Source organism: Molothrus aeneus, unplaced genomic scaffold (genome assembly GCF_037042795.1).
Source record: "Molothrus aeneus isolate 106 unplaced genomic scaffold, BPBGC_Maene_1.0 scaffold_30, whole genome shotgun sequence".
Lineage (NCBI taxonomy): Eukaryota > Metazoa > Chordata > Aves > Passeriformes > Icteridae > Molothrus > Molothrus aeneus.
The window spans coordinates 5,083,672-5,105,055 of NW_027098964.1; the positions used below are offsets into that span (position 1 = coordinate 5,083,672).

The 21,384-nt window shown below is 44.9% G+C and overlaps 1 protein-coding gene across 8 annotated transcripts in view; it reads left to right on the forward strand.

Moving 5' to 3' along the window:
* Positions 1 to 1,149: 1,149 nt before the first annotated feature.
* CAMSAP3 (calmodulin regulated spectrin associated protein family member 3) overlaps positions 1,150 to 21,384 on the forward strand; it is a 45,082-nt gene continuing 24,847 nt past the window's right edge. For 2 of the 8 annotated variants that reach the window (XM_066570326.1, XM_066570328.1), the window contains exons 1-7: positions 1,151 to 1,359; positions 6,848 to 7,113; positions 8,961 to 9,095; positions 9,178 to 9,282; positions 13,154 to 13,186; positions 20,011 to 20,058; positions 20,797 to 20,935. In XM_066570326.1, coding sequence (XP_066426423.1) covers positions 1,212 to 1,359; positions 6,848 to 7,113; positions 8,961 to 9,095; positions 9,178 to 9,282; positions 13,154 to 13,186; positions 20,011 to 20,058; positions 20,797 to 20,935 — 874 coding nt within the window. In that variant the 5' untranslated portion in view covers positions 1,151 to 1,211. Of the gene's footprint in view, positions 1,360 to 6,847; positions 7,114 to 8,960; positions 9,096 to 9,177; positions 9,283 to 13,153; positions 13,187 to 15,163; positions 15,197 to 20,010; positions 20,059 to 20,796; positions 20,936 to 21,384 lie in introns of all 8 variants that reach the window. The other 6 variants (XM_066570333.1, XM_066570327.1, XM_066570330.1 and 3 more) reach the window with 6 other exon arrangements.

Genomic DNA, 21,384 nt, shown 5'->3' on the forward strand with positions numbered 1-21,384 from the left:
CAGACACGGACAGGGGGACACCGACAAGGGGACATCAGACACGGACGTGGGGACATGGGGACAATGACACAGACAGGGGGACACCGGACACGGACATGGGGACACTGGACACGGACATGGGGACACGGACATGGGGACAGGGGGACAATGACACAGACAGGGGGACACCGGACACGGACATGGGGACACTGGACACGGGGACACCAGCACAGACATGAGGACACGGACATGGGGACACGGGGGGACACCTGGCACAGACACGGGGACACTGGTACAGACAGGTGGACACTGAGACGGACAAAGGGACACCGAAATGGACGCGGGGACACGAGGGGGACACCGGACGCGGACATGGGGACCCAGGACACGGACACACGAGGGGGGACACGGGGACATTCCCAGTGCTCCCAGTATTCCCAGTATCCCTCTGCCAGCCCCGCCCCTTTCCCCGCGCGCGCCGGAGGAAAGGGGGCGTGGCCTACATCCCCTCTCTCCCCAGTCACGTGACCGCAGGTGCGCCCCGCCCCTTTCCCCCACCCCCCCCCACCTCCCCGCACCTGGCGCTCGCGCCGCGCCCGCCCGAACCCGTCCGGAACCGCCCGAACCCCCTCGGACCCACCCGAAACCCCGTCCGGAACCCCCCTCGAACCAAGCCGAAGCCTTTCCGAGCCTCTACGAACCCACCCGAAGGAGCCGAACCCACCCGAAGGGGCCGAACCCACCCGAAGCCTTTCCGAGGAGGCCGAACCCACCCGAAGCCTCTCCGAAGCCACCGAACCCACCCGAGCCCACCCGAAGCTTTTCCGAGCCTCTCCGAGCCCACACGAAGGGGCCGAACCCACCCGAAGCCTTTCCGAAGGATCCGAACCCACCCGAACCCACCCGAACCCACCCGAAGCCTTTCTGAGGCGGCCGAGCCCACCCGAAGCCTTTCCGAAGGATCCGAACCCACCCGAACCCACCCGAAGCCTTTCTGAGGCGGCCGAGCCCACCCGAAGCCTTCCCGAGCCTCTCCGAAGCCGCTGAACCCACCCGAGCCCACCCGAAGCCTCTCCGAGCCCACCCGAAGCCGCCGAACCCACCCGAGCCCACCCGAAGCCTCTCCGAGCCCACCCGAAGCGCAGCCGAGCGCAGCCGAAGCCTCCCCGAGCGCACCCGAAGGCGGCGCCGGTGGCCGCGGCGGCCCCGGTGGCCCCGGCGGCGGCCCCGGGATGGTGGCGGCTCCTCCGGCCGCCGCCGCCGCCATGCGCCGCGGGTTCCTGGTGCCCGAGATCCGCCCGCTCGACCAGTACGACGGGAACCGGGCCCGCAGCGCCGCCAGCCTGGCCTGGGCCATCGCCACCGGCTACGGCGGCGCCGGTAGGAGCGGGCGGGGACCGGGGAGGGAGCGGGGGGGAACGGGGGGGATGGCGGGGAGGAGGATGGGGAGGGGGGGTCTCGGTGGTACCGGAGGGGTCCCGGTACCGAGTGCGGGACTGGGGAGGGGTCCCGGTGTTACCGGAGAGGGTCTCGGTATCGAATGCGGGGCGGGTGGTACCGCGTGCGGGACTGGGGAGGGGTCCCGGTGGTACCGGAGGGGTCCCGGTACCGAATGGGAGAGGGCTGGTACCGAATGCGAGACTGGGGAGGGGTCCCGGTGTTACCGGAGGGGGTCTCGGTACCGAATCTGGGACTGCGGAGGGGTCCCGGTACCGAATGGGAGGCGGATGGTGCCGAGACCGGGACTGGGGAAGGGTCCCGGTGTTACCGGAGGGGATCCCGGTGGTACCGGAGGAGGTCTCGGTACCGAATTCGGGACTGGGGAGGGGTCTCGGTACCTAATGGGAGAGGCTGATACCGAGTGCGGGACTGGGGAGGGGTCCCGGTGGTACCGGAGAGGGACCCGGTGGTACCAGAGAGGGTCTCGGTACCGAATTCGGGACTGGGAGGTGTCTCGGTGTTACCAGAGGGGCTCCGGTACCGAATGGGGGCGGGTGGTACCGAGTGCAGGACTGGGGAGGGGTCTCGGTAGCGAATGGGGGTCTCTGGTACCGAGACCGGTACTGGGGAGGGGTCCCGGTGGTACCGGAGGGGGTCCCGGTGGTACCGAAGGGGGGATTCCGGTACCGGGGAGGGGTCCCGGTGGTCCCGAATGGGGGATTCCGGTTTTGGGGAGGGTCCCGGTGGTCCCGGTGGTCCCCGGTTGAAGGGGGGGCGGGGCCGATGCCGGTGCCGCCATTGCGGGGGGGTTTTAATTTGGGGAGGGGTCCCGGTGATTATTTGGGGGGGGGAGGGGAGGGGTCCCCCCCAATCCCGGGATTTCCCCTCCCCCCCCCCCTCGGGCGCTTTTGTTGCAGTCAATGGAGAGGGGGGGCGGCTGTGACGTCACGGCGCTGTGACGTCACAGGCCCGGGGAGCCGCCCCCTGCGGTGCTGGTGGGGTGGGGGGGGGGAGAGGGAGGGGTCGCCCCCTCCCCCAAAAGAGGAAACCCCCCCAGGTGATTTAGGAACCTCCCCCTCCAGGTGTTCCCCCCCCAGGTGTTTTGGGGACCCTTCAGGTGTATTCTGGGACCCCCCCAGGTGTTTTTGGGACCCCCAACAGGTGATTTAGGACACCCCCATGACCCCCCCCAAGATGAATTTTGGGACCCCCCCCAGGTGTTTTGGGGACCCCCCCAGCTGATTTAGGATCCCCCCTGTGACCCCTCCAGGTGGTTTTTGGGGACTCCTCCAGGTGATTTAGGAACTCCCCAGGTATTTTTAGGATTGCCCCCCCCCAGGTATTTTTAGGATCGCCCAGGTGATTTAGGCTCCTCCCCATGTGTATTTTGGGACCTTCCCCAGGTATTTTTGGGATCCCCCAGGTGATTTAGGACCCCCCCCCAGGTGAATTTTGGACCCTCCCAGGGGTCAAAGTCCCCTCCCCTCCCCCCCCCTCAATCGCCCTTTGGCCAGGAGGGGGCGGGGCCAGGAGGGGGCGGGGCCAATCACACCTGGGGAGGGGGCGGGGCCAGGCGAGGCTCCCACGGCTGCCCCAGGTCACGTGACCGTCCCCAGGTGTCCCCTCTGGGCGTGGCCCCTGCCCCTCCCCCACCTGTGGGCGTGGCCCTGCCCCTCCCCCACCCGGGGCCGGGATTTTGGGGGAGGCTCAGGGGGGTCCTCCAGGGCCATTTTGGGGTCTCAACGTTCGATTTTGGGGTCTCCATGAGGAATTTTGGGATCTTGACCGATTTTGGGGTCTCCAGGTTTGAATTTGGGGGCGTCCAGCGTCAGTTTTGGGGTTTCCATGACCAGTTTTGGGTTCTTCACCAATTTTGGGGTCTCCTGGATCAATTTTGGGATCTCCAGGGTCCATTTTGTGGTTTCCAGGATCAATTTTGGGGTCTCCATGACCAATTTTGGGGTCTCTTTGGCCACTCTTGGGGTCTCCTGGATCAATTTTGAGGTCTTGACCAATTTTGGAATCTCCAGGGTCAATTTTGGGGTCTCCATGGTCGGTTTTGGGGTTCCCATGACTGTTGAGGTTCCGTGTGGTCCTTGGTGGTCTCAGTGGTCGTTGCTGGGGTCTCCATGACCAATTTTGGGGTCTCCAGGGTCATTTTTGGGGTCTCCATGACCATGGTTGGGGTCGCCATGGTTTAGGGGCTCTCCATGACCAATTTTGGGGTCTCCAGGGTCGATTTTGGGGTCTCTGTGGCCAATTTTGGGGTCTCCATGACCATTGAGGTTCCGTGTGGTGCTTGGGGGTCTCAGTGGTCGTTGCTGGGGTCTCCTGGGGTTTGTGGTGGGTCCGTGGTTGGTCAGTGTCCGTCTGTCCATCGTTGGTCAGTGTCCGTCTGTCCATGGTTGGTCAGTGTCTGTCTGTCCATCGTTGGTCAGTGTCCGTCTGTCCATGCTGGGTCAGTGTCCGTCTGTCCATGGTTGGTCAGTGTCCGTCTGTCCGTGGTTGGTCAGTGTCCGTCTGTCCATGCTGGGTCAGTGTCCATCTGTCCGTGGTTGGTCAGTGTCCGTCTGTCCATGGTTGGTCAGTGTCCATCTGTCCATGGTTGGTCAGTGTCCGTCTGTCCATGGTTGGTCAGTGTCCGTCTGTCCGTGGTTGGTCAGTGTCCGTCTGTCCATGCTGGGTCAGTGTCCATCTGTCCGTGGTTGGTCATTGTCCATCTGTCCATGGTTGGTCAGTGTCCGTCTGTCCATGGTTGGTCAGTGTCCATCTGTCCATGGTTGGTCAGTGTCCGTCTGTCCATGGTGGGTCAGTGTCCATCTGTCCATGGTTGGTCAGTGTCCATCTGTCCATGGTTGGTCAGTGTCCATCTGTCCGTGATGGGTCAGTGTCCATCTGTCCGTGGTTGGTCAGTGTCCATCTGTCCATGGTTGGTCAGTGTCCGTCTGTCCATGCTGGGTCAGTGTCCGTCTGTCCATGGTGGGTCAGTGTCCATCTGTCCATGGTTGGTCAGTGTCCATCTGTCCATGACGGGTCAGTGTCCGTCTGTCCATGGTTGGTCAGTGTCCGTCTGTCCATGGTGGGTCAGTGTCTGTCTGTCCATGCTGGGTCAGTGTCCGTCTGTCCATGGTTGGTCAGTGTCCGTCTGTCCATGCTGGGTCAGTGTCCGTCTGTCCATGATGGGTCAGTGTCCATCTGTCCGTGGTTGGTCAGTGTCCATCTGTCCGTGATGGGTCAGTGTCCGTCTGTCCATGGTTGGTCAGTGTCCGTCTGTCCATGCTGGGTCAGTGTCTGTCTGTCCATGGTTGGTCAGTGTCCATCTGTCCATGGTTGGTCAGTGTCCGTCTGTCCATGGTTGGTCAGTGTCCGTCTGTCCATGCTGGGTCAGTGTCCGTCTGTCCATGCTGGGTCAGTGTCCGTCTGTCCATGGTGGGTCAGTGTCCATCTGTCCGTGGTTGGTCAGTGTCCGTCTGTCCATGGCGGGTCAGTGTCCATCTGTCCGTGGTTGGTCAGTGTCCGTCTGTCCATGGTTGGTCATTGTCCATCTGTCCATGGTTGGTCAGTGTCCGTCTGTCCATGGTTGGTCAGTGTCCATCTGTCCATGCTGGGTCAGTGTCCATCTGTCCATGGTTGGTCAGTGTCCGTCTGTCCATGCTGGGTCAGTGTCCATCTGTCCGTGGTTGGTCAGTGTCCATCTGTCCATGCTGGGTCAGTGTCCATCTGTCCGTGGTTGGTCAGTGTCCATCTGTCCATGGTTGGTCAGTGTCCATCTGTCCATGGTTGGTCAGTGTCCGTCTGTCCATGCTGGGTCAGTGTCCGTCTGTCCATGGTGGGTCAGTGTCCATCTGTCCATGGTTGGTCAGTGTCCATCTGTCCATGACGGGTCAGTGTCCGTCTGTCCATGGTTGGTCAGTGTCCGTCTGTCCATGGTGGGTCAGTGTCTGTCTGTCCATGGTTGGTCAGTGTCCGTCTGTCCATGGTGGGTCAGTGTCCGTCTGTCCATGGTTGGTCAGTGTCCGTCTGTCCATGGTGGGTCAGTGTCTGTCTGTCCATGCTGGGTCAGTGTCCGTCTGTCCATGGTTGGTCAGTGTCCGTCTGTCCATGCTGGTGGGTCAGTGTCCGTCTGTCCATGGTTGGTCATTGTCCGTCTGTCCGTGGTTGGTCAGTGTCCGTCTGTCCATGCTGGGTCAGTGTCCATCTGTCCATGGTGGGTCAGTGTCCGTCTGTCCATGGTTGGTCAGTGTCCGTCTGTCCGTGGTTGGTCAGTGTCCGTCTGTCCATGATGGGTCAGTGTCCGTCTGTCCATGGCGGGTCAGTGTCCATCTGTCCGTGGTTGGTCAGTGTCCGTCTGTCCATGCTGGGTCAGTGTCCATCTGTCCGTGGTTGGTCATTGTCCATCTGTCCATGGTTGGTCAGTGTCCATCTGTCCATGGTTGGTCAGTGTCCGTCTGTCCATGCTGGGTCAGTGTCCATCTGTCCGTGGTTGGTCAGTGTCCATCTGTCCGTGATGGGTCAGTGTCCGTCTGTCCATGGTTGGTCAGTGTCCGTCTGTCCATGCTGGGTCAGTGTCTGTCTGTCCATGGTTGGTCAGTGTCCATCTGTCCATGGTTGGTCAGTGTCCGTCTGTCCATGGTTGGTCAGTGTCCGTCTGTCCATGCTGGGTCAGTGTCCGTCTGTCCATGCTGGGTCAGTGTCCGTCTGTCCATGGTGGGTCAGTGTCCATCTGTCCGTGGTTGGTCAGTGTCCGTCTGTCCATGGCGGGTCAGTGTCCATCTGTCCGTGGTTGGTCAGTGTCCATCTGTCCGTGGTTGGTCAGTGTCCGTCTGTCCATGGTTGGTCAGTGTCCGTCTGTCCATGGTTGGTCAGTGTCCATCTGTCCATGCTGGGTCAGTGTCCATCTGTCCATGGTTGGTCAGTGTCCGTCTGTCCATGCTGGGTCAGTGTCCATCTGTCCGTGGTTGGTCAGTGTCCATCTGTCCATGATGGGTCAGTGTCCGTCTGTCCATGGTTGGTCAGTGTCCATCTGTCCGTGATGGGTCAGTGTCCGTCTGTCCATGGTGGGTCAGTGTCCGTCTGTCCATGGTTGGTCAGTGTCCATCTGTCCATGGTTGGTCAGTGTCTGTCTGTCCATGGTGGGTCAGTGTCCGTCTGTCCGTGATAGGTCCCAGATGACCTTTGACCACAACAATCCCATTTTTAACCCTTTCTTCCCCATTTTAACCCATTCTTTCCTAATTTTAACCCTTTCTACCCCATTCCCCCTCATTCTTGAACCCAAACTTCCCATTTTTAACCCTTTCTCTCCCATTTTTTCCCCCCACATTCACCTCTTTATTTTAATTTTTTTTTGCCTTCCCCCCCCCCCCAAATCCCCCATTTTTAACCCAAATCTCCCCTTTTTTCTTCTCCTCTCCCCCCCCTACCCCAGCCAACGTCCCCGAGGAGCTCCGGGACCCGTTTTACACCGACCAATACGCGCAGGAGCACCTGAAGCCGCCCGTGGAGCGCCTCCTGCTGGCCACCGACATTTACTGCAGGGCCTGGAGCCACGCCCTGGCCACGCCCCCCGGCCTGGCCACGCCCCCCGCGGACCTGGCGGCGCTGCTGGCGCTGCTGGCGGGGCGGGGCCTCCCCCCCACCCTGCAGGGGGTCCCGGTGCGAGCGCAGGACCTGCAGCAGAAACCGATCCGGATGGTACTGGGAGCACTGGGAGCACTGGGAGGGGAGACTGGGAGCACTGGGAGCACTGGGAGGGGATTGGAGGGGAGTAGGAGGATGTACTGGGAGCACTGGGAGGGACTGGGATGGACTGGGAGGGACTGGGAGCACTGGGAGGGACTGGGAGGGGAGACTGGTGTTACTGGGAGCACTGGGAGGGGAGACTGGGAGCACTGGGAGGGGTCTGGGGAGGATACTGGGAGCACTGGGAGCACTGGGAGGGGTCTGGGGGGGATTGGGAGGGGATACTGGTAGCACTGGGAGGCACTGGGAGGCACTGGGATGGACTGGGAGGGGAGAATGGGAGCATTGGGAGGGGGTACTGGGAGCAGTGGGAGCACTGGGATGGACTGGGAGCACTGGGAGGGGAGACTGGGAGCACTGGGAGCACTGGGAGGGGATTGGAGGGGAGTGGGAGGATGTACTGGGAGCACTGGGAGGGACTGGGAGGGACTGGGAGCACTGGGAGGGACTGGGAGGGGAGACTGGTGTTACTGGGAGCACTGGGAGGGGAGACTGGGAGCACTGGGAGGGGTCTGGGGAGGATACTGGGAGCACTGGGAGCACTGGGAGGGGTCTGGGGGGGATTGGGAGGGGATACTGGTAGCACTGGGATGGACTGGAGGGGGTACTGGGAGCACTGGGATGGATTGGGAGCGGAGACTGGGAGCACTGGGAGGGACTGGGAGGGGATTGGGGGGGTACTGGGAGCACTGGGAGGGACTGGGAGCGGAGACTGGGAGCACTGGGAGGGACTGGGAGGGGAGAATGGGAGCACTGGGAGGGGAGACTGGGAGCACTGGGAGCACTGGGAGGGCTTTGGGGGGGATACTGGGAGCACTGAGAGGGAATGGGAGGGGATTGAGGGGACTGGGAGGGGATACTGGTGTTACTGGGGGCACTGGGAGGGACTGGGAGGCACTGGGAGCACTGGGAGAGGGTACTGGTGTTACTGGGAGGGGTTGGGGGCTACTGGTGTTACTGGGAGCACTGGGAGGGGTTTGGGGGGGGGTACTGGTGTTACTGGGAGCACTGGGAGGGGTTTGGGGGGGGGTACTGGTGTTACTGGGAGCACTGGGAGCCGCCTCTGCCCCCCCCCTCATTAATCTCATTAAGGCTCAGCCGCTTTAATTGGCTTTAATTGGCTTTAATTGGCTCAGGCCAATCCCATTAACCCTCCCCGCCCCGTGGCCACGCCCCCTTTCAATGTCCACGCCCATCGCTCATAACCACGCCCATTTGTTGTTGGCCACGCCCCTCCCGATTGGCCACGCCCACCCCGGGGAGGCCTGGAAGGGCGGGGGAGGAACCGCGAGCCCCAAAATGCCACAAAATGTCCCCAAATCTCCCCCAAAATGTCCCAAAAATGCCTCAAAATCCCTCAAAAATGCCTCAAAATCCCCCAAATCTCCCCAAATTCCCCCTAAACTCCCACAAAATGCCCCAAAATCCCCTAAATCTCCCCAAGTTCTCCCAAATCCTCCCAAAATGCCTCAAAATTCCCCCAAATTTCCCCCAAATTTCCCCCCACCAGGTCCCCAAACCCCCAGATTTTCCTCCCCTAGACCCCAGAACCCCAAAGTTTTCCCCCAAATCCCCAAATTTTCCCACAAAACCCCAAAATCTTCCCTCAAATTTCCCCCTCTGAGTCCCCCAAACCCCCAAATTTTCCTCCCCTAGACCCCAAAACCCCCAATTTTTCCCCCTCAACCCCCAAATTTTCTTCAAAAACCCCAATTTCCCCCCCCAAAAAACGCCAAATTTTTTCCTCAAATCTCCAAAATCCCCAAATTTTTCCCAAAAACCCCAAAATGTCCCTGCAGGGCGCCCACCTGGCTCTGATCGATTCCCTCATGGCCGCCTTTGTCACCGAGGCCACCCGAAATTTGGGGACCCCTCCTGGAGCACCCTCGGGACCCCAGTCCTGGGAACCCAAAATTTTGGCCTGGTTGGAGACGGTGAGTTGGAATTTTGGGAGGTTTTGGGGTTTTTTTTGGGGTGAAAAAGGGAAAAAATTGGAATTTTTGGGTCTTTTTTTAGGTGAATCGGAAGCTGCAGGAAAGCAGCGAAAAGGAGGGGGGGGGGACAGCCCCGAATTTGGGGGTCCCCGAGAGCTCCACGGCACCCCCGGGATGCAGCCACAAGGTAAAAAAAAATGGAAAATAAAATTATTCCAAAAATCCCCCCTAAAATGCCTCAAAAAATCACAAAGAATCATAAAAAATCCCCCCTAAAAAATCAAAATAATTCCCCAAAAAAATCTCCAAAAATCGGTAAAAAAATCATAAAAATATCTCACAAAAAATCCCTAAAAACATCGACAAAAACATCGGCAAAAATGCCCAAAAACCAGAAAAAATTGCTCAAAAAAAGCAAAAAAGCTCCCAAAAATCTCTCCAAAAAAATCACAAAAAATCACAATAATCCCATTAAAAAAATCTCCAAAAAAAAATCACAAAAAACCAGAAAAATCCCCCAAAAATCCCTCCATAAAAATCACAAAAATCCCCAAAAAATCCCTCATAAAAACCCAGAAAAATAAAAAAAAATTCTTCCAAAAAAATCACAAAAAACCCACAAAAATCCCCAAAAATCCCTCAAAAAAACCACAAAAAAGCACAAAAACCCCCAAAAAATCCCTCCAAAAAAAAATCACAAAAAAAAACACCAAAAAATCCCCCCAAAAATCCCCCCAAAAATCACCCAAAAAATCACAAAAAATCACCCAAAAAATCACCCAAAAATAAAAAAAAATCACCCAAAAAATCACTAAAAATCACCCAAAAATCACCCAAAAAATCACCAAAAATCACCCAAAAAATCACAAAAAAATCAATTAAAAATCCCCCAAAAATCATTAAAAATTATAAAGAAATCTTTAAAAAATCTACAAAATATCATTCAAAAATCCCCCCCAAAATCCCAGAAATTCCAAAAAAAAATCATTAAAAAATCCACAATGAAATCATTAAAAATTCCCCAAATATTCCCCAAAAAATCATTTAAAAAAATCATTAAAAAATACCAAAAAAATCCCCCAAAACACTCCAAAAACTACCCAAAAATACCCCTAAAATACTGAAAAATTTCCAAAAAATCATTTAAAAATTCCAAGAATGCTCAAAAATCACCCCAAAAAATCCTAAAAAATTCCTAAAAAACCCCACAAAAAATCCAGAAAAAATATTAAAAAAATCCCTAAAAAAAATCTTTAAAAACACCCAAAAAAACACCCAAAAACCCTAAAAAAATTCTTTAAAAATTCCCAAAAATTAAAAAAAAATCCCAAAAAACTCCTAAGAAGTTACCAAAAAACCACAAAAAAAATCTCAAAAAACCCCCCCCCAAAATTCCTTAAAAAATCCCAAAAATATATTTTAAAAATCCCCTAAAAATCACCAAAAATTCAGCAAAAAAAAAAAAAATCCTAAAAAAAAAAAAATTAAAAAAAAATCCCAAAAAATCTTTAAAAAATCAGCAATAATTAAAAAAAAACTACAAAATTTCCAAAAAAATTTTTAAAATTATGAAAAAATTCCAAAAAACCCCCTCATAAATCCCCCTAAAAATCATTAAAAAATCACCAAAAATTCACAAAAAAATCCCAAAAAATCCTAAAAAAATACTAATAAAAATCCCAAAAAATCACCAAAAATTCAGCAAAAAAATCCCCAAAAAATCCTAAAAAAATCTCAAAAAATCCTTTAAAAATTCCAAAAATCACCAAAAATTCACATAAAAATCCCCAAAAAAATCCTAAAAAAATCCTAAAAAAATCCCAAAATATCACCAAAAATTCACAAAAAAATCCCAAAAAATCCTAAAATAATACTAATAAAAATTCCAAAAAATCACCAAAAAATTCACCAAAAAATCACCAAAAATATTTTAAAAAATCCCAAAAAATCACCAAAAATTCACAAAAAAAAAATCCCAAAAAATCCTAAAAAATATTTTTAAAAATCCCAAAAAATCACCAAAAATTCACAAAAAAAATCCCAAAAAATCCTAAAATAATACTAATAAAAATCCCAAAAAATCACCAAAAATTCACAAAAAAAATCCCAAAAAAATCCTAAAAAAATCCCAAAAAATCCTTTAAAAATTCCAAAAATCACCAAAAATTCACAAAAAAATCCCAAAAAATCCTAAAAAAATCCCAAAAAATTCACAAAAAAAAAAAATCCCAAAAAATCCTAAAAAAATATTTTAAAAAATCCCAAAAAATCACCAAAAATTCACAAAAAAAATCCCAAAAAATCCTAAAAAAATATTTTAAAAAAATCCCAAAAAATCAGCAAAAAATCCTAAAAAAATCTCAAAAAAATCTCAAAAAATCCTTTAAAAATTCCAAAAATCACCAAAAAATCCCAAAAAAATCCCAAAAAATCCTAAAAAAATATTTTAAAAAATCCCAAAAAATCACCAAAAATTCAGCAAAAAATCCCAAAAAATCCTAAAAAATATTTTTAAAAATCCCAAAAAATCACCAAAAATTCAGCAAAAAATCCCAAAAAAATCCTAAAAAAATCCTAAAAAAATCACCAAAAATTCACAAAAAAAAAATCTCAAAAAATCCTAAAAAAATACTAAAAAAAACCACCAAAAAATCCCCAAAAATTCACAAAAAAATCCCAAAATAATACTAATAACAATCCCAAAAAATCCCCAAAAATTCACAAAAAAATCCCAAAAAATTCCTAAAAAATTCCCAAAAAATCACCAAAAAATCCCAAAAAAATCTCAAAAAAATCCTAAAAAAATCCCAAAAAATCACCAAAAATTCACAAAAAAATCCCAAAATAATCCTAAAATAATACTAATAAAAATCCCCAAAAATTCACCAAAAAATCCCAAAAAAATCCCAAAATAATACTAATAAAAGTCCCAAAAATCACCAAAAATTCACCAAAAAAATCCTAAAAAAATCCCAAAAAATCCCCAAAAATTCAGCAAAAAATCCCCAAAAAATATTTTAAAAAATCCCAAAAAATCAGCAAAAATTCACAAAAAAATCCCCAAAAAATCCTAAAAAAATCCCAAAAAATCACCAAAAATTCCAAAAAAATCCCAAAAAAATCCCAAAAAATCACCAAAAATTCACCAAAAAAATCCCAAAAAAATCCTAAAAAAATCCCAAAAAATCCCCAAAAATTCACAAAAAAATCCCAAAATAATACTAATAACAATCCCAAAAAATCCCCAAAAATTCACAAAAAAAATCCCAAAAAATTCCCAAAAAATCCCCAAAAATTCACAAAAAAATCCCAAAATAATACTAATAACAATCCCAAAAAATCCCCAAAAATTCACAAAAAAATCCCAAAAAAATCCTAAAAAACTCCCAAAAAATCACCAAAAAATCCCAAAAAAATCCCAAAAAAATCCCAAAAAAATCCCAAAAAATCACCAAAAATTCACAAAAAAATCCCAAAAAAATCCTAAAAAATTCCCAAAAAATCACCAAAAATTCACAAAAAAATCCCAAAATAATCCTAAAATAATACTAATAAAAATCCCCAAAAATTCACCAAAAAATCCCAAAAAAATCCCAAAATAATACTAATAACAATCCCAAAAAAATCCTAAAAAATTCCCAAAAAATCACCAAAAAATCCCAAAAAATCCCAAAAAAATCCCAAAAAATCCCCAAAAATTCACAAAAAAATCCCAAAATAATACTAATAACAATCCCAAAAAAATCCTAAAAAATTCCCAAAAAATCACCAAAAATTCACAAAAAAATCCCAAAATAATACTAATAACAATCCCAAAAAAATCCTAAAAAATTCCCAAAAAATCACCAAAAAATCCCAAAAAATCCCAAAAAAATCCTAAAAAAATCCCCAAAAATCCCCAAAAAATCCCCCAAAAATCCCCTTTTTTTCCCCCCCAAAATTCCCATTTCTCCCTCTCCTGTCTCTGCTGGCCCTGGGTGTTGGGACTCGCTTGGTGCCATTTGGGGACCCCTCCCCAAGCGGGGCCCCCCCTTTGCTGACCCCCCCTCTTTTCTCAGTGTCCCACCCGCTGGTACTGGAAGTTGGTGCCCGTAAGTGGGGGCTGAGCTCTGGCCCAAAATTCCCTTTTTTTACCCCAAAAATGCCCTGAAAAACCACCAAAAAATCCAGCACAATTCACCCCAAAATCCCAAAATATCTTCTGTAGAATTTCCCAAAAAAATCCCAAAAGAAATCCTTAAAAAATGGGGAAAAATCACCCAAAAGTCCCCCCAAGAGCCCACCAAAAATCCTTAAAAAATACTTTTAAAATTCCCAAAAAAATCCAAAAAAACCACAAAAAATCCACAAAAAAATCACCAAAAAAAATCTCCAAAAAATATTGTAAAAAATCCCAAAAAATCACCAAAAAATCACAAAAAAATCCCCAAAAATCCTAAAAAACTCCCAAAAAATCCCCAAAAAATCCCAAAAAAATCCCAAAAAAATCCCAAAAAATCACCAAAAATTCACAAAAAAAAATCCCAAAAAAATCCTAAAAAACTCCCAAAAAATCACCAAAAAATCCCAAAAAAATCCCAAAAAAATCCTAAAAAAATCCCCAAAAATCCCCAAAAAATCCCCCAAAAATCCCCTTTTTTTCCCCCCCAAAATTCCCATTTCTCCCTCTCCTGTCTCTGCTGGCCCTGGGTGTTGGGACTCGCTTGGTGCCATTTGGGGACCCCTCCCCAAGCGGGGCCCCCCCTTTGCTGACCCCCCCTCTTTTCTCAGTGTCCCACCCGCTGGTACTGGAAGTTGGTGCCCGTAAGTGGGGGCTGAGCTCTGGCCCAAAATTCCCTTTTTTTACCCCAAAAATGCCCTGAAAAACCACCAAAAAATCCAGCACAATTCACCCCAAAATCCCAAAATATCTTCTGTAGAATTTCCCAAAAAAATCCCAAAAGAAATCCTTAAAAAATGGGGAAAAATCACCCAAAAGTCCCCCCAAGAGCCCACCAAAAATCCTTAAAAAATACTTTTAAAATTCCCAAAAAAATCCAAAAAAACCACAAAAAATCCACAAAAAAATCCCCAAAAAAAATCCCCAAAAAATATTTTAAAAAATCAAAAAAATTACCAAAAATCCCCCAAAAATCTGAAAATATCCCCAAAAATCCCAAAAAATCCTAAAATAATACTAATAAAAATCCAAAAAAATCCCCAAAAATTCAGCAAAAAATCCCAAAAAATCCTAAAATAATACTAATAAAAATCCCAAAAAATCACCAAAAATTCACAAAAAAATCCCCAAAAATCCTAAAAAATATTTTAAAAAATCCCAAAAAATCACCAAAAAATCCCCAAAAAATCCTAAAAAAATATTTTAAAAAATCCCAAAAAATCAACAAAAATTCACAAAAAACATCCCAAAAAATCCTAAAAAAATATTTTAAAAAATCCCAAAAAATCACCAAAAATTCACCAAAAAAATCCCAAAAAATCCTAAAAAATATTTTTAAAAAATCCCAAAAAATCACCAAAAAATCCCCAAAAAATCCTAAAAAAATATTTAAAAAAATCCCAAAAAATCACCAAAAATTCACCAAAAAAATCCCAAAAAATCCTAAAAAATATTTTAAAAAAATCCCAAAAAATCCCCAAAAATTCAGCAAAAAATCCCAAAAAAATCCTAAAAAATTCCCAAAAAATCCCCAAAAATTCACCAAAAAATCCCAAAAAATTCCTAAAAAATTCCCAAAAAATCACCAAAAAATCCCCAAAAAAATCCCAAAAAAATCCTAAAAAATTCCCAAAAAATCACCAAAAATTCACAAAAAAAATCCCAAAAAAATCCTAAAAAATTCCCAAAAAATCACCAAAAAATCCCAAAAAAATCCCAAAAAAATCCTAAAAAAATCCCCAAAAATCCCCAAAAAATCCCCCAAAAATCCCCTTTTTTTCCCCCCCAAAATTCCCATTTCTCCCTCTCCTGTCTCTGCTGGCCCTGGGTGTTGGGACTCGCTTGGTGCCATTTGGGGACCCCTCCCCAAGCGGGGCCCCCCCTTTGCTGACCCCCCCTCTTTTCTCAGTGTCCCACCCGCTGGTACTGGAAGTTGGTGCCCGTAAGTGGGGGCTGAGCTCTGGCCCAAAATTCCCTTTTTTTACCCCAAAAATGCCCTGAAAAACCACCAAAAAATCCAGCACAATTCACCCCAAAATCCCAAAATATCTTCTGTAGAATTTCCCAAAAAAATCCCAAAAGAAATCCTTAAAAAATGGGGAAAAATCACCCAAAAGTCCCCCCAAGAGCCCACCAAAAATCCTTAAAAAATACTTTTAAAATTCCCAAAAAAATCCAAAAAAACCACAAAAAATCCACAAAAAAATCACCAAAAAAAATCCCAAAAAATATTTTAAAAAATCAAAAAATTACCAAAAATCCCCAGAAATCTAAAAATATCCCCAAAAATCCCAAAAAATCCTAAAATAATACTAATAAAAATCCCCAAAAATTCACCAAAAAATCCCAAAAAATCCCAAAATAATACTAATAAAAGTCCCAAAAAATCACCAAAAATTCACCAAAAAAATCCTAAAAAATCCCAAAAAATCCCAAAAATTCAGCAAAAAATCCCAAAAAATATTTTTAAAAATCCCAAAAAATCAGCAAAAATTCACAAAAAAATCCCCAAAAAATCCTAAAAAAATCCCAAAAATCACCAAAAATTCCAAAAAAATCCAAAAAAATCCAAAAAATCACCAAAAATTCACAAAAAAATCCCAAAAAAATCCTAAAAAATTCCCAAAAAATCACCAAAAATTCACAAAAAAATCCCAAAATAATACTAATAACAATCCCAAAAAATCCCCAAAAATTCACCAAAAAAATCCTAAAAAAATCCCAAAAAATCCCCAAAAATTCACAAAAAAATCCCAAAATAATACTAATAACAATCCCAAAAAATCCCCAAAAATTCACAAAAAAAATCCCAAAAAATTCCCAAAAAATCCCCAAAAATTCACAAAAAAATCCCAAAATAATACTAATAACAATCCCAAAAAATCCCCAAAAATTCACAAAAAAATCCCAAAAAATTCCTAAAAAATTCCCAAAAATCACCAAAAAATCCCAAAAAAATCCCAAAAAAATCCCAAAAAAATCCCAAAAAATCACCAAAAATTCACAAAAAAATCCCAAAAAAATCCTAAAAAATTCCCAAAAAATCCCCAAAAATTCACAAAAAAATCCCAAAATAATACTAATAACAATCCCAAAAAATCCCCAAAAATTCACAAAAAAATCCCAAAAAAATCCTAAAAAATCCCCAAAAATTCACAAAAAAATCCCAAAATAATACTAATAACAATCCCAAAAAATCCCCAAAAATTCACAAAAAAAATCCCAAAAAATTCCTAAAAAACTCCCAAAAAATCACCAAAAAATCACAAAAAAAATCCCAAAAAAATCCTAAAAAATTCCCAAAAAATCACCAAAAAATCCCAAAAAAATCCCAAAAAAATCCTAAAAAAATCCCCAAAAATCCCCAAAAAATCCCCCAAAAATCCCCTTTTTTTCCCCCCCAAAATTCCCATTTCTCCCTCTCCTGTCTCTGCTGGCCCTGGGTGTTGGGACTCGCTTGGTGCCATTTGGGGACCCCTCCCCAAGCGGGGCCCCCCCTTTGCTGACCCCCCCTCTTTTCTCAGTGTCCCACCCGCTGGTACTGGAAGTTGGTGCCCGTAAGTGGGGGCTGAGCTCTGGCCCAAAATTCCCTTTTTTTACCCCAAAATTTCCCCCCCAGATCCTTCCCCGCCTGTTCCAACCCATCCCAGATTTTTGGGGGGTTCCAAAAGTTCCAAAACCCCCCCAGAATTTGGTAGGAATGGGAGCTCCAGGTGTGAATTGGGAGGGTTGAGGGATGCTAAGGGGGGGAAAAAATTGGAATAAAATATCAAAGAAAAGTGGGAAAAAATGTTTTAAAATCTTAGAAAATGATTCGGGAATGATTGGAAAAAATTGTTTTAAAAAATGGTGAAAATATTTGGAAAATGTGGAAAATATTCAGAAAATTATGTGGGAATGATTGCAAAAAAAGTGGAAAAAAATTGGATAAAGTATTCTAAAAATATCGGGGAAAAAAATTTTAAAAATTGGAAAAATGTTTTAATAAATTGGAAGAAATATATTAAAGAATTTGGGAAAAATGTCAAAAATTAATTGGAACAGTATTTTTAAAAATTGGAAAAAATATTGTGAAGAAATTTGAAAATATTCAGAAAATTATGTGGGAATGATTGCAAAAAAAGTGAAAATATTGAAAAAAATTGGGTAAAGTATTCCAAAAATATTGGGGAAAAGAATTTTAAAAATTGGAAAAATGTTTTAATAAATTGGAAGAAATATATTAAAGAATATGGGAAAAATGTCAAAAATTAATTGGAACAGTATTTTTAAAAATTGGAAAAAAAATTGAGAATATTCAGAAAATTATGTGGGAATGATTGCAAAAAAAAGTGGAAAAAAATTGAAAAAAAATTGGGTAAAGTATTCTAAAAATATCAGGGAAAAAAATTTAAAAATTGGAAAAATGTTTTAATAAATTGGAAGAAATATATTAAAGAATTTGGGAAAAATGTCAAAAATTAATTGGAACAGTATTTTTAAAAATTGGAAAAAATATTGTGAAGAAATTTGAAAATATTCAGAAAATTATGTGGGAATGATTGCAAAAAAAAAGTGAAAATATTGAAAAAAATTGGGTAAAGTATTCCAAAAATATTGGGGAAAAGAATTTTAAAAATTGGAAAAATGTTTTAATAAATTGGAAGAAATATATTAAAGAATATGGGAAAAATGTCAAAAATTAATTGGAACAGTATTTTTAAAAATTGGAAAAAAAATTGAGAATATTCAGAAAATTATGTGGGAATGATTGCAAAAAAAGTAAAAAAAAGTTGGATAAAGTATTCGAAAAATATTGGGAAATATTCAGAAATATTGGGGGAAAAACTTTCAAAAATTGGAAAAATATTTTAACAAATTGGAAGAAATCTGTTTTAAATAATTGGAAAAATATATTAAAGAAATTGGAAAAAATTCCAAATTATTTGGGAAAAAGTTCAAAAATTAATTGGAACAGTATTTTTAAAAATTGGAAAAAATATCAAAATATTGCAAAAAAATTGGGAAATATTCAAGAAAATTTTGGGGGAAGATTAAAAAACAATTGGAAAAAAAGATTGAAAAGTGCTTTAAAAATAGAAAAAAACTCTTAAAAAATAAAGTAAATTGGAGAAAATATTCTGAAAAAATGGGGGAAAAAAAAATCAGAAAACTTTCCCAAAAATTTGGGAATAAAATTCTAAGATATTAAAAAACTTTTGGAAAAAAAATTGGGAAAAAATTCCAGAAAAAAATTCCAACAAAATTGGAAAAAAGAAATGGAACGATGGTCAAGAAATTCTGAAAAAAAAGAAAAATAATTCCAAAATGAATGCAGAAATTTTGGAAGGAAATTCCCAAAACTTGGAGAATAAAATTCCCAGAAATGGAAATAAATTAGAAAAAAAATTCTTTTAAATTAAAAAAAAAAAAATCCAGGAAAAAATTTCAACAAACTGGAAAGAAGTCAAGAAAAAAAAAAAAAAAAAAAACAAAAATTGAAAAAATTAAAAAAATTAAAAAAAAATTTGGGAAAAAATTCTTAAGAAATGTCCAAAAAAAAAATTAAATTTGGAAAAAATTGCTTAATTTTTTTTTTTTTAATTTTGAAAAAATACAAAAAAGATCAGGAAAAAAAATTGGAAAAAATTCTCAAAAATCTCCAAAAATCCCCCAAAATTTTGGGGTTTCTGGGACCCCCCCAGCATCCTCCCCTCCCCCCCCCCCCTTTTCTGTGTCTTGTCTCGAATTTTGGGGAGGGGGGAGGGGCACGAAGCTGCATGGAGGGGGTGGGGCATGCAAATGAGTGCTGCCGTATGCAAATGAGTGGGCGGGGCATGAAATGTGGGCGTGGCTTGGGGAGCCCTCACGGTTTAGGCTCCATTTTGGGGATTTTTTTTCAGATTTGTTTTTTCCCTTTTTTTTCTTTCTTTTCTCTCAATTTTTTAAATTTTTGGGGTCCCCTCCTCATGTTTGGGGTCCCTTTTCCTTTTTTCCTTTTTTTAATCCTTTTTTTCCCCCTTTCCCCCCCCTTTTTTTTTTTGCATTTTCCCACTTTTTTCCTCGTTTTTCCTCTTTTTTTTTCCCTCATTTTTTTCATTTTTTCCAGTTTTTCTCATTTTTTCCCGAAAATTTTTCCCAAATTTTCGCTGCCCTTCATTTTTAGGGACCCCCTCACCAATTTTAGGCTCTTCTTTTTTTTTTTCCCTTTAGATCTATTTTTTCCCCATTTTTAAAATATTTTCCCCATTTTTTAAATATTTTTCCCCCATTTTTCCCGATTTTTTTCTCTTTTTTTTTCCTCATAGTCCCCCATTTTTCCCCAAAATTTCCAATTTTTTACCAATTTTCCCTACCCCTCATTTTTTGGGGTGCTCTTTCCATTTTTTTGGAGTACTTTTTCCTCTTTTCCTCTTTAATCTAGTTTCCCCAATTTTTAAAATATTTTCCCCCCATTTTTTCTCTATTTTTCCCAATTTTCCCCCAAATTTTCCTCCACATTTTTCGGGGTACCCTTTCCATTTTTTGGGGGTTTTTTTTTCTCTCTTTAAATCCATTTTCCTCCATTTTAAAAATATTTTTCCCCCATTTTCCTCCATTTTTTCGCTTTTTTTCCCTCATTTTTTCCCAATTTTTCCCCAAAATTTCCAATTTTCTCCCAAATTTTCCCTACCCCCCCATTTTTGGGGGCACTCTTTCCATTTTTTGGGCTCCCATTTTCATTTTTGGGCTCCCAGGGGGGGTTTTGGGGCCCCCCTGACTCTGTTTTTCCCACAGCACGCCATCGCCTTCTGTTTGAAGGAATCGGGGAATAAACCTCCGGTGGTAAGGACCCCCCCAAAATCCAAAATTTGGGATGGGGGCACCCCCAGACCCCTCCCAAAAATCGAGGACCCCCCCCAAAAAAATTTCACCCCAAAAACCCCAATTTTGTGGCATTTTTGGGGCATTTTTAGGGGTATTTAAGGGTGGGACCCCCCAAAAATTTTGCCCTTCCCCCAAAAATTTGGGGTCCTTGCAAAAAAATTTGGGGTCCCCTCCCCTGCATGTTCCTGTTTTGGGGGGGTGGGAGGAATTTTGGGGGATTTGGGGGTTCCAGGAGGGTTTTTGGGCTCACCTTGACTCTTTTTTAAGGGAATTCCTCCATTTTGGGAGGGTCTGGTGTCCCCTCCTTTGGAATTTTGGGGGGTCCCCAACCCCTCCCTAAATTGGGGGAATTTTGAGGACCCCTCCCTTTATAATTCTGGGGTGTTTCCCCCAAATTTGGGGCCCCAATTTTGGTATTTTTGGGGTGATTTTGGGGGAATTTTGGGGTTCCCACCCTGAGGGGATTTGCGGACTCTTCCATTTCTATTTTTGGGCGGGGTGGTCCCTTTTCTGTGGGGTGGGATTGGGGGCAAATTTGGGGGGGGGGTCCTGCCACTTTTAGGGTGGTTTTGGGGGTTTTGGGGTCCCCTCTTTTTATTTTTTGGGGGAGCCCTTCCACTTTGGGGGGGTTTGAAAGGGTTTTGGGATTTTGAGGACCCCCTTGACTCCCCCCCTCTCCCAATTTTTCCCGCCAAGATTCGGTACCGGAAGGACAAAGGAGCTCCCCCGGCGCCTCCCCCATTCCCACCTGTGAGGGGGCTGCAGGATTTGGCCAGCGGGGGGGTCCTGGCAGCCGCCATCCACTTCTACTGCCCCCAATCCCTGCGCCTCGAGGGTAAGGAGGGATTTTGGAGGAAAATTTAGGGGATTTTGGGGTTTTTTTGGGGTCCCATGGATGCAGGAATCTGCTAGGGGGCGCTGTGGTGCGGCTGGACCGGACCAATCTGAGGGGGGCCATGGGGGGGTTCCATAGGGAAATCGGGGAGTTCCATGGGGAGAGTGTTAATAGGGGGGACATGGCGGGGGGGGTCTTTGAGGGGTTTTTAGGGGAATTGTGGGTCCATTAGGGGGTTCTGAAGGGTTTTTGGGGTCATTTTTGGGGTGTGACCCCTGCCCCCACTTCTGGAATTTTCCAGCGATCCGGACCAGCCCAACTGAGGGCGCCATGGGGGGATCCCATGGGGAAAATAGGGGGGGACAGTTCCAATAGTGAAACACGGGGGGGTCTTTGGGGGGTTATGTGTTAATGGGGGGGGGTCATGGAGGGGAATCTGAGGGGTTTTG